We start from the raw sequence: 14202 nt of genomic DNA, 5'->3' as shown, positions 1-14202 counted from the left end.
GGAGAGGCGGTGGTGCGGGCGCGGCGCCTGCGGCCCCGGCCAGCAGCGAGGGCGCGCGTCCAGTAGTGTGGCGCAGCCATGTCGGGTCCGGCGCGTGCGCGCCTGTTCGCGACCCGGTTCATACTTGCCGCCTTTCTGCTGCTGCACTGGAACCTGCACTCTGTTTCAGCGGTAAGTTCATCACCATTCACCAATACTGTGTCTGTTATTGAAAACTTGAAAGTTGACGACAAAAAGACATCAACGCATTGCTTGATTCACTTGACTCTACATTCAACTTATAAGATATTTCAATGTCAATATTTGTAACGTTTGGGCTGAAAAGCTTTCTAACTTTCAATGAAACATGCATTACTATCTTAATTACGAACAGTTATGTACAATAGAACTCGAGATATAAACGTTATTTAAATACATTATGTTACGTTTACATACGTACTAAAATTGCATTGTAATTATGTATTTGTTGCTGCAAAATTCCCGCCTTCTGTTCACCATTTGCGGCCGTTTCTCACGAAAAACTTTATACTAAAGCTTTTATAATTAATAACACCCTCAATCATAATGAAAACTGCAATACATGTATAAGTACTTTTACGGGTCAAACTATAGAATTTACGAATAATGATTTTATTAGTCAGCTTAATAAAAATGAACGTGTTATTTCAAGAAAAGCTCTTATTTATTATACTTACTCTTGAAAAGCTTAGATACTTGTTAAAGAAAAAAATAATTTTAATAGTTGATGTGCAGATTTTAGGGCTTTTTAAATGAATTCAAACATAGTTGTAGTGGGCATATAAGTACTTCATTATATATTTTTCCGGATTCTAAGTTATTTAGCAAATATTTTAAATATGGCAAAATAAAACAAACTACGATTTTATCGATACCATCTTTATGTTTATAAGATATTCACATAAAGTAACGAAAATTTAATATCTAACCGCTTTGTCAACAAATTACACGATAAAAATCTAGGAGTTCTTTCTTTAGAAGGAGAACATAATAATTATTGGCGGAGACAGGTTTTTTTGAAAAGACTACAAGTTACCACAAAAAGTTAAAAGAGTTAAAGCACCAACAAGAATATTAATAGAAATAAGGACAATGATTAAAGCCCTTAATCTTTATATCATCCAACTTCTTATCGTTAACATTATCATAATGCTTGTTATGAAATGTTACTGTTTTGTACTTTTATATTAAATACGTCTGCATCACTATCATCATAGTTGGGTTGCTGTGCAACTGCTAGTAGGTACATGACTTCTTTCAGGTTTAAAGTTTTAGATCATCTTCTTTTTCTTTTTTATAATAGGAGTAGCAGACGAGCATGCAGTCCACCTGATGGTAAGTGGCTACTGCCGCCCATGGACATCTGTAATCGACTCCAGATAGGATCAGATATTCGCATTGGAGGTCGGCCACAGATGCGCCGCTACCCCTAAGGACTAAGCTGGAACGCCGCGGAAAAGTATGTCTCCCTTACCACACCCTTCAAAGCAGAACACAGCAGCGCTTATACTGCTGTTATAAGGCAGAAATAGGTGTGGCGGTGGTGCCGCCGGAGTCGAACCACAAAGGGTTCTAATCAATCAATCAATGTGTGGATTGACAAACTTCACACAATAGGTATAACTTTGACAAGGTTAATATGATGTAGAGCTCCCAAGCATGTAGATTTCCTCACAAGGTAAACCAAAATACAATTGATTTATAATTACAAGAAATTGAAAATTACATTACCACAATATCTAATATATTTTGTTAGATAGGTCTCAAACCAGCTTTCAGCCTGATGATATGTGGTCAATGACTTCAAAAATTTCAAATTAAATATTAAATTGAACGTTCATACTTATTTTAGTTTCTGTTGCTATAGTTGTAGCTTAAGACAATGTAAGTTGGCATCTACCGTTGAATTATTTATATGTTTATTTTTCAGGATTTTCTCATAAACCTCAGGACATCATATAGAGCATATTTTTCCTTATTTACAATTGTATATAATGAGTCTAATTATCCGAAATACGATAATTCTATCTAGTTCATCTTGCCATGGACATCGGACTTACATTTGTATTTATGAAAAATAAAATTGGTTAATGGAATGGCGGGATTTTGCACTTTAATGCTTAAAACTATATGAAAGTTGGGCATTTCGATGAGAGTTGCTAGATTATTTCACAATAAATCTAATTAAGTACGTAACAGACTGTTTATGTTGGCCATGCTGTCTGCTCAATAATGTAATATCTTAAAATGAAGCTATTACGTATACGATGAAAACGTATATGTTATATACATAGCATACATGTATAAGTTTGTATCTAAAGAAATCGATCATTCATTATAGGTACTAGCTGAAATTGTTTACGTTACATTGAAATTCATTGAATAATTCTGATGTCGTTAAGGTTGTTTGATAATGGAAGCGAAAAGTCGTTATTCCCTAGTGACCGTAAACCCTCCATTTTGGGTCACTTTTAGATAAATGTAAAAAAAGTAAAAAACATGTATGGAAAGTTATCTGAGGGCACGACAATAATAAGTTAAGCAAAAACAAAAAGGGCATACCGTAACTATCTTTTCTGAAAGCCATCGGGGCATCTTAAAACCCCCTATAACTTCGTTTCGGATAAAGCTAGAAGCATGGATTTTAGTGTCCAAGAGGGCATAATATGGCTAAGTATATACCTAAATTTCATTAAATTCAACCTGAAGTTTGCGAATAATTATAAATTCCTTTATTTTGTCACTAAAACAATCATCGAAAAAATATATGGAAAAATTTACCTGACCGGGTTTTACATCAGATCTCGCAAATCTTAACAGTGACGTACGATTGTGTACATTTAATGTTTTTAATGGGATGGGATTTTGATCTTGGTATCTGTAATTTCAAAGGCATAATTTCGGGGAAGTTAGGGTGATTTTTTTTGTTTATGTATCGACGTGCAGTTTTTAGGGAATACTTAATAAGACGAATCTTGGACGAAAGTAACAAGATCTAGGCTACTCAATCATAGACCCAGAAAAACATATTTTAACCTTTTTTTCTATCCAAGCTTATCGAAAACCAACATGTTATATTTATTAGCTTACTTTAAAATTATAATTAAATGATATCATGTATCGGATGTTCGATATAATGTATAAAACTTACGAGGCTCTTTATTTTTAAACATTCATGTAAATGTTATCTAGGCCTTCGATTACACATAAAATGTAACACAAATGCTATCAAATAACATCATTATTTGAAACTTATGTTATTCTACGCGTGAATTTCGTCAAATAAACGTTTTATGCTTTGACATAGCATTTTAATTAATATATATATTATACGTTAGTATTTTAGTTATGAAATTGCTACTTATTATATGTATTTATACTAAAGCTGTTCTTCAATTTTAATAGTTGAACACATAAATGTAAACGTTGAAATAGTGACATTTGAAACTAAATACTAATTAGGTTAACTCCTACGTGGGGGTTAACCCAATTATTTAAGTTTAAGGTATTTTATTATGTCTATCGTTTAAGGCATGTTTGCCTCCGAAAATTATGTCCAATAATGAAACATTTAAATACATTGTCAATATGATCTAAAAACTCATATTTAATTTAAGAGTATAAGATGTTAATTGATTTAAACATTTGCATGAAACCTAATCGTAATTCGGTGTTCGATATGACGAACCTCGAAATATGGTTAGGTTGTAAGAAGAAAGATTTTTTACTTTGTATTACAAGCAACAAAAATGCAAAGCTTACGAGACATACTAGATATAAACATAACTATTTACTATTACTTAATTAAAACATCAATAAATATGAATGTGAGCCTTGCTTACGCGATAAAAATTAAAACAAAAATGAAAAATAAAGGGCTGTGGAACCCATAATGTAATTTGCAGTTATGATAGGATTTGCAATGAAGTTTTTTTTTCTCACTGCCAAAATCTATAATATAATTGATTGTATGAGTAATATAAATGAGTAAGAAAATATTATTAAACGGTTGAGTGTTCGTGAACCCTGCTTGGACACGATTGTATATGACGCTGCGGTAGTGTCGCGTTTACACGGCGTATGCGCGGCGTTGTCGCAACGTCTCTATCTACCTAACACGCCTATCGAACTACGCTGAAAAATGCTCATGGTAATAGGTATACCAATAAAAAAATACGAAAATTCACTCATGATTATGCACTGATTTCGAACACTGGACGAACAGTATTTTAAAGGATTTTATTTAAAATATTATGAAAATAAAAATAACCTAAGTATGTGCAAAATTTCAGAACTCTACCTTCAGCTTTGCATTGATCTCTGGCACAGTGAATTAGTAATTTAATTTCTTAATTTATATATATACATATATATTCACGCCATTTTGTTTATTTTTTTTTCAAACAACTATCTAAGGACTCTTAGGTATGTATTTAAGACGAATATAACGACACCCTTAATATAGAATTCCCTCCAGCGGTGTGGAAGATCAGAGGGTATTAACAAATTTACAAACATATAAAATGCGAGCAAAAGCATTACCCTTCCTTGGCAGTGGCGTAAATAGTAAAGAGTAAGATTTGGGTCACAGAAAATCGTTCATAATGTTCGCTTTGTAGTGACAAAACAGTGGATCTTAATAGGTTTACCTAAGAATATAAAAAACTGTTAAACTTACGTTTATATTTTAATTTTTGTAAAGCGGACGTGGACTAAAAGTTGAAAAGAATGAATTTAAACGATTTTGTTCATTATATATAATAGGCCTATAAAATTAGACCATTGTCCAATAAATAGGACCATCTCTAACGGATTTTACGGTACATATCTGTATATCTCCTCATATAATTAATTTTATTTAATTCTTAATGAGGATAAATTCGTAACGAAATTGGTATCTATAAAATAAAAATAATAGGAATGATTAAATTTTAATATACAAAATTAATGTATACAATGATAGATAAGATTTCATTCAAGCAGCATTAATAGGTACCTCCTTCTTATGATTGGTTGTTTAAAGTCATCAAATTACAGTTGGCTGCTTGTGGAGCAAAAAATTCAGTGATAAGATAATTCGATACAGAGGCTATCTTAATACAACATAACACTAGTGTCATCATTTTAGCCAATTAGGTATAAATATGAAATACAAACAAAAATCCGATACACAAAAATACTTATATAAATACAGGCCATTTTTAATAACTAGTTTATCACTTCCTTTAATTATAATATAATTAAGTATTCTTCAGAAAAGTATTTTTATAAAGTGTATCAACGAAATAACTATTTAACTGTATCTGGATGAAATGCAACGATGTTTTCAACTAAATATTATTATGATTTCCATGTTCTAACCCTTTTGTAGAGCTTGCCCACCTAATTTTCAAAAACCGTGATATTCCTGATTTTCCGCGACATTATATCGTTCAACATTGATAACCAGGTAACCTGTAAATGAACGGACGATCCAAAAATAAACATACAATCACGTTGTTGGCGTCACGTTTTTAATCGATAATACAGTTTCTTGTTAATTTGACAATCTAGTGTTACCGTAACCTTTGATCTACTTTATCATATACGTTTTTATTCGGTACATCTCAGCTAGCAACTACTCATCGTTATCTATATACAGCCTCGTGACCTAAAAAAACATTGTTAACTTTAAAAATTACAATACATTGCAATTATATAATGACTATTTTACTTCATATTGGATTTTGGCCTCCAGGCATCTAACATCTCCAAAAATGATTGTTATCAGCTGCGTTACACCAATCAGCTAGTGCAAAGAGTTTCTCTATTAATTTATAAAAAAATTAAAACACTAAAAAAGTCATTGAGTGGTACTAGAGATCAACATTTATAAATTAATTAATATTTATTCATAATTCATAAATTCATATTCATAATTCAAATTTAATTCAGGTGGTAGAATCCCTTGTGATTTGACTCCGGCAGCACCACCTATTCCTGCCTAATAACAACAGTGTTAAGCGCTCTGTGTTCTGGTTTGAAGCGAAAGGACACATACTTTTCCGAGGCGTTTCAGTTTAGCCCTCAGGGGTACCGGCGCATCTGTGGCCGACCTCAGGTAGCAATATCTAATCATATTACAGAAGTCCATGGCCGTCCATGGGTGTTAGTAGCCACTAACCATCAGGTTATGCATACTGCATGCTCATTTGCTACTCCTATATTATAAAACAAATATTAAATTGGAAATATCCAATCAGACTATCTGCCAAAAAGTACAACCTAATCTTCGTCCCTTGTAGAAAATTAAGGTTAGACATTTTGTCAATGGTAAGATAAGGTAAGAGGTTGTTTTCGTTGTTTTCATTTCATGCATAGCTTTTTTTTATATAATATAAGAGTAGCAAGTAGTAGTCAAAGTGTGTTGTTATTATGTTAATATCATATACCTAAACTACTCGTATAAGATCTCGACTCCGGCAGTACCACCGCCACACCTATTTCTGCCTCATAACAGCAGTGTTGGGCACAGCTGTGTTGCGCTTTGAAGCGTGTGGTAAGGGAGACATACTTTTCCGAGGCGTTCCAACTTAGTCCTCAGGGGTAGAGGCGCATCTGTGACCGACCTCAGATAGGAATATCTAAACTTATCTGGGTTTGTACCTACCTTCAAGTACGAGTATGTTCTTTCAAGAAAATAACAAACATAAATTTTAAGACAAAACATAATGTTTAAGAAAATCTTATTACACTCATTTATAATAAATATAACTGTAATATAAAACAAAGCAGGATAAGTATAGCAGAATGTAAATTATCTTATCAAATGAATATTAAACTAATTCTCATTATGAGAGGTTGTAACCTCTGATAATTTGGCGGACAAATTACGCACAACATTTTTTATAATGACATCCTATATACTTAACCGATTTCATGAACTTAATTTTAAAACACGGATACGTACTCGTATATAAGATAATAATCCTTCTTTAATTCTTCTTTTTTTAATAACATTTTTACTTACGTGCCAGTTATTTTATCTTTCAAAGAGAGAAGGGGTTAGTTAATACTATGGTTACTTTAGCAAAAGTTGTTATAAACTCGCAGGCGTGTAGCCTACCTGCCTTATATATTAAGCTAAGATTAATATATATATGCTATAGCTAAGATTAATAGCTAATATATATAATGTACGTATATAATAAAGTCGTATTAGTTACGCTATTTTCAACTCAAGAACGTCTGAACCGATCTGGCTGAAAATTGGTGGAAAACCAGCTTAGAACCAGGAGACGGACATACGATCTGCGATATTTTAACATAGGAATTTTTAGAGACGTAAGTCAGTATTTGATCTTGAACCGAGCCACTAGGAGTATATTTTTGGTGATCATGGCAAGAATATGTTTTTAAAGTGGCTATCTAAGCTCGATTTATACAATTTTTTGTTTGTGTAAATATTGTGTTGTCTTTAATGTCATTTGGTAGTGTGCCAAATTATATACAATATAATATGTAATTATTGATGCTGTCACATTCTAGAATTGTAATCTAGGCGCATAACCGGCATAACAGAGGTGAAGCTTTTCGGGAACGAAGGGGACGATTCACCAAAGGCCAAACACATTTAGCAAAAATAGCGTTTTTGTATTATTTTACGTGTATATCCTAAAGGAAGACCTTGAAATTAACTATGGCCCCGAGAGGCACCTTTCAAAGACCATTTAGTCTTGACGATATTTTTTTGTTTATGATATGGTTAAATTTCTTTTTAACGCGGGTGAAACCGCGGGGCACAGCTAGTCTTAGATATAATCATGGCGTTTTTCTTCACTATTAAAAATATTGCATTGCAATTAATATCAAACCGCAACAAACAAACGTATTGTGATTCGAAGACCAAACATTAAGTTAACCTGTAATTGCTACGAAGCATCGATCTACACTCCCATCAATTTGTCAACCCTTTTGCGCCTATTACTGCACGTAGAACTTGAAAATGCTAATGCTATTAAACTTAATAATGAGTAAGTCGCAAATTATTACGGAAGTTAAATCGTCGCTTTAGATTTAGTTATAGATATTTGGAACTGTATATCACAGAATATAAAATAGGTCAAAATCGGCTTCCATTGACAAAGCTTTCGTAACGAGGTCGCGACATATACAGCGGGACCTGTTATCAGTGTCACAGGAAATAATTATCAAGTTGTCGTTAGGTATATAACACAATTTTTGCAATTGTTGCCGAAATAATGATATAACTCCCACAATTTTATATCATTTTGTTGAAAGGGCATACATGACACATCAGATGTAGAATTATACGTATTTTTTTAATTGGAGGACTAATGTTCTAATTAATTTCTTCTTAAATGAAGATAGCATTGATATTAGCATAACTTGAATTACGAACAAAGATAATTTAATTATTTGATGATATGCACAGCTGCTGCGCTGGCCCTATTCTTTTAAATAGGAAAAGCTCAGATGTCGATTAGGTGATAATTGCAGAAATAATATATACTAGAATATAAATAAACCTGAGGTAATGTAACAAACTATTTCCAATTCAATGTCTATGTCGGATTAATATTTCGTTGCACGGACGTTCCGTTTAACATATACCAATCATATAAAATATCATTTTAGTGAAAGCGGGAAGAAACTCATGCGCGAGTTTCTTGTAAGTTTATATTTTATCTTCGGATCTGAGAGTTTTACACAATACATTGATTTGTTGTGTTGTTGGCTCAGTCTTCCGTTGAATATACTTCATTCTGGGGTGAGTCGCCCTGTCAATGCACGGCGCAATTCATGAGTCGGTGTTTTATCATCGTGACGTACTCTAGCGTAGAACATTGAACCCAAGAGGAAGTATCTGATACTCTTCAATTTTTAACATCGATATCTACTGTCCATGACAATAAATTAATAATCTTACATATATTATTAGAAACAGTTTGTGGCAGAAAGTTAGTGCCTACATTGACTTTAAAAGTTCTATAGGGAGCATTATTGCACGAGAGGAAGAAAAGTAACGTGACTTATAACTTTATTTTTGCTTCATTGCCTGTACTGTGGGATTGAGCTTTATAAGATTATGCAAAATAGTGAACGTATAAACAATCTCTGGAAACCCTATAGACGGTAAAAATAGTGCAAAGTTAAAGGTAAAATATTAATAAAAAATAGTAGGTAGGTACATAATCATACTTAACACTTGCTTTCAAATAGAAGAATATCCGAATACTTTAAAATACATATTAATTATGTATTCTCGGTTAAAAGATTGGAAAAAACAAACATCAAAGAATTAAGAAGGATTAAACAAAACATCACCAGGAAACATATACCTACCTACGCCTGAGAGGTCATTAATAAAAAAATCTCAAATAGAGTGAAGGCTGTCAATTCTCACTTAACCAATGCGCTGGCCAGTGGCCTAGACTACTCTTATTCTGAGAAATGAACCATATCGAGCCGTGGGACCGTATGGGTCGGCGACAAGAACGGCGAGATCGATATTTTTTTACGTGATGATTACCACCATTCCTCCAATCACAAGCCGTGTTAAGGAAAGCCCGAAACTGTTTTGTGTTCTGATCTGATTGATCTGATGATGATGATTGATGATCTCATCGTTCCGGTTTCGTTGCAGTGCTACTGAGTAGTTCGGAGGTAGGCAGGAGTATTTATGTACATAAGCATACAGCGGTAGGTACCTATACCCCGCTGAACGCTTGCGGTTTTGTTGCTCACAAGTCGATTTTATGGCAGTACCAATGCACTGAAAGTTATTGCTTACTTCCAGTAAAGTGAAATAGGTCAATAGTTTCAGTGCAGTAAAGAGCCAGTTGAACGTACTGTTGTTCACCATCTATTTTTAGCGCGACTGACAGCATTTGATGGGCCTTACTAGTAAGAAAACAACACATAAATATTGTTAATTCAATTACATAATATTAAATCGACCGTGCATGCAATAATGTAATAAAGTATGCAATGATTGTGCATAATTACGTTTATTGTAAGCAATCATTTATTGATTTTTCGTTTGTTTATAAATGTAATATATCTAATTATCTATACTAATATCATAAAGAGGAAAACTTTGTTTGTTTGTTTGATTGTAATGAATAGGCACATAGGCTCTAGGCAAAAACTACTGGACCGATTTTAAAAATTCTTTAACCATTCGAAAGCTACATTATCCACGAGTAACATAGGCTATATATTTATATGAAATATATTTGATAAATAGATTTGAGGCGGTACAAAGTTTGCCGGATCAGCTAGTGTAGTATATTTTTAAACATAAAAATAGACTCAATTTAAGAAATAAAGTAATTTGTTTTTGTAAGAACCACTAATAAGAACCAGTAAATCGTGGAAAACTGTGCTGGTTGCAAAGTTAAATAAAATGTTAGACGTAATCATATTACAGTAATAATGAATTTTGTTACTGCTTGTTTTCTCTAATAAATTTAAAAAAAACTATGTAAGTATTATGGAAGGCTTTGCACCTGGATAGTCCATGCTAACATAGTTAATATTAACTAGTTAAGATATTTCAGAAAAGATTGTTAAATTTCCTACCGACTTATCAGATTATTAGTGTTAATAAATATAAGAAAAAATATATACCTACTACCACCTACACGTGTTTCGCTCCAAAACGGAGGATCATCATTATTCAGCGTGTGGCGATAAGGGGTATCTAGGTGGTCGTATTTCTACAGTCTAGTACTGACAATTTTACTATGTTTTGTAGTTTAATTGATCTCAAATACAATTTTTGAGGACGAAAGCTTTTTTTACAATGTAATGTGGTGCGTATATCATCACCAGAAAAAAAAAAATGTGAGCCGTCACGGGACGCCTGGCAGATGTGAAACATCGACATTATTTTGTAAAAGTAGGTAATATGCAGAAAAAAACATATTAATTTTTTAATGTTCATATTTATAACAAATAAGAAAAAACTTTCGTGCGCTGCACGCCATCAGCTGATTTTGAAATACAATTCTGTCAGTCTTAATAAATTTATTCTCTGAGAAGAATGACATTAAAATTAATTAATAATTTAAAAACATTGTATGCAATGATTTTTATGTGAATTTTAATCTACCAAGATAGTAGATTTTACATTTGCTGGCGCTCAAAACACACCAAATATACGCGTGCTTAATGCACAGATAAATGCATACTTTAATTATAAAAAAATAATTAACTTACTGATGACTTGATGGTGTGTCATAGTGTGATTTTGCTTTCTTTGCAGAAGGCTGATCACTTTCACTCTCTAAATTATCACGGTCAGACATTTTATTATCAGAAAAATAAGCGGGCAATACTTAAAACATACAAAATACGTCAAGTGGTGTAAAACGAGTTAAAACGACTCCAGTCGCTCTCGCGCGGCGTAGTAATACACACGAATGTCACTGAACACGTTAAACGTCATTATTTTGAATTTTAAGCCTCAAAATGCCTTCTTGTGCAATGCATAAATGCAAAAATTATGCTCGAAAAAGAAACAAGATTCATGGAATCACCTATCACACGTAAATGAAGAGAAATTATTAAATTTTGTTTATTTTTCGTGTTCGATCCGCCATGATTACATGAGTAACCAGAAAGAGACAAAGTATGTTTTTGTCAATGAAAGTGATAAAGACGCAAAATGCATGACCATGCATTTTGCGTCTTTCATTGACAAAAACTTTCATTGTTGAATTGAACTGTCATAGATCAATGAAAAAAATTTCATTGATCTATGACCATAGATCAACAGAACAGAAGTGACATTTTATTGAAGCTCACGATGTTCATACGTGTATGTTATAGTTTAAGATCCCACTGCTTAATTTTTATATTAGTGTGTTTTAGTCAAAATATAACTTTTTATAGTTTATTTTAATAAAATAAAATCGATATATGTGAAAATCTGTATCCTAATCTCTAAATTTTCTTCGATATCTGTGGTAAATAATAAAAAATATTACCATAAAATTTATATAGGATAGTATACGGTATTTTAAAATTTCTTTAATTGAATAAATTAACCTAAACATAATTTAATAAACAATCTTTGTATAGCCAGAAATTAATCCTCAAAAAGACCACGGTAAGATTATATAAAATTCGCATGTCACGATGTTAGTTACTGTACTCCTGCGAAACGCTCTTACTGATTTTCATCAAAATTTATATGCATATTCAGTAAGTCTGAGAATTGGCTACTATCTATCTATTTTTCATATCTCTTAAGTGATAAGGGTTGTTCACCCTTAACATTTTTTTTATTTATATGGCAACACAATGTTTGCTGGGTCAGCTAGTACATTTATAAAATGTACACAACTTTGCAATTAATGGTCGTGTGTAAAATAAAACTGAAAATAATAAACATAAATTAGTAAAGATACTTCGCCGCCTTGAAATTGAATGAAGCCACAAACGGCTTATTAGTAAGTTTTTTTTGAATTCTTGACAAATAAAAACATTTTTAGAGAAAATTTACAAATAAATAACTAATACTGCGTAATTTACATAATAGATAAATAATTATTTCAAATATTTTAGGGACATTTTAGCACGGAGACGTGGCAAAACTTTTTTACGCAACTATTTCAATTCTCAAAACTGGGTACATTTTCTTGTTAGGAGTGAGTAATCTTTACTAATATACGATAATAAATATAAACAATTTTTAAATCGTATATTTTAAACCAGTCGATACATCTGTATAGATACATTCTTTCATCAAATTATATATTTATATAATAATAATTTATTTAGTTAAACTGTACTATAACATTTCTACGTAAACGATGTACTAAAACTATTATCGACAGTTCTGGACATTTTTTACCTTCTGTTCCATTATTTCATTGTCTTTGACAAGCATGAGTATCAATGAGAAATATACGTCCATACGTCCCGTTTTTAACGGGACAGTCCCTTTTTTCGATGCTTCGTGCCGTTGTCTCCGAAATGAACCGTTGCCATTGTCAATTAAGTAACAGTAAATATAATAATTGTGAAAAAAACATGGGGTGCTCCATTTATCAGTTTTCATAAAGCGCCCCACATTTTTTGCACAATTATACTATTTACTTTTCCTTAAATGATTCCTAGATTGAAAATTATTTTCTACTTTTTAGTTAATTTTATCATAAAAGCGTGTTTTTTATTATTTCTAACTATATTTTTTCAAGTAAAAAGTATTTGACATAAAAAAATCGATGTCCCGTTTTGACTGAAGTAATCATTGGTCACTATATTCCATGGTCAATATTTACGTTTGCGTACACTTGAAACGCAAGGTCAAACACTAGTTGTCTTTTTTTATCACATTGTTCTAATAGCTCTGTCCCTTATAGAACATTTGTCTATGTAGTTAAAGGTAATCGTCGCCACGCCAGAAATCTTTTTTACGTGCGGCTATAGATGTTTCACATCAAAAAATTATTGTCTTGAAGATATTTAGTTCCTTTAATTTTAAATTGTATTTGTCTAGTTTTACTTATTTTGTCTGTGGCCATCCTTGCATTTTAACAGTTAAATTTTCGCAAATAACAAATTCCTTAACTTTAACACCAGTTAAAAATTAGTGCATAACCTATAACGTCATTTCGCAGCAAGAATCATACGCGAGGTGTATCGGGAACGCGTAAAGTTTATGAGCCCCGGGTCACCAGATTCCGACAAACTGCTCGTAAATTCCAGAGTTGTTCCATTTTTTAATCTTTCGACACAGTTACAATCATATCTAAAAATAACGAATATTATTAAATGTACCTACCAACAACAAATACATAATTTAGATCACTTGGCTCAGTGAATATCACGTCACATTAAAAGTTCCTACTTCGATGAACGATCGGTTAAAATATCTAAATATGGGTAGGTATTAGCTTAGCATAATCAGGCTTGAACACATTTTTTATCCTTAATTTGTAAGTTAATAACATTATCAATATGAACATTTAACTTATCGAACAACTTTATTGTTATTTCCTGGTCAGCGATATCAACTTTGAAGTAGGGGTAATAGTTATGCTTTATTATCAGCACTGATAGCCTAGTGGTTTTAAATTCGACTTCTTAATGAGAGATCCGTGCTTAGAATATCGCTTAGAATGTAGTGAGAAGATCTACTCGCCTCAATATTCTTTAACAATGGTTCTAAAA

At 32.3% G+C, this 14202-nt stretch overlaps 1 protein-coding gene across 1 annotated transcript in view; it reads left to right on the top strand.

Moving 5' to 3' along the window:
- The first annotated feature begins 33 nt into the window (after window positions 1-33).
- Window positions 34-14202, top strand: part of vkg (Collagen alpha-1(IV) chain viking) — a 29042-nt gene continuing 14873 nt past the window's right edge. The window contains exon 1 of the mRNA XM_073080450.1: window positions 34-171. Coding sequence (XP_072936551.1) covers window positions 79-171 — 93 coding nt within the window. The 5' untranslated portion in view covers window positions 34-78. The remainder of the gene's footprint in view (window positions 172-14202) is intronic.

Source organism: Epargyreus clarus, unplaced genomic scaffold (assembly GCF_041222505.1).
Source record: "Epargyreus clarus isolate Ecla_fem2 unplaced genomic scaffold, WU_Ecla_fem_2.2 ptg000015l, whole genome shotgun sequence".
NCBI lineage: Eukaryota > Metazoa > Arthropoda > Insecta > Lepidoptera > Hesperiidae > Epargyreus > Epargyreus clarus.
The sequence above is the reverse complement of the archived record's forward strand: the minus strand, read 5'-3'. Positions and strand labels throughout refer to the sequence as shown.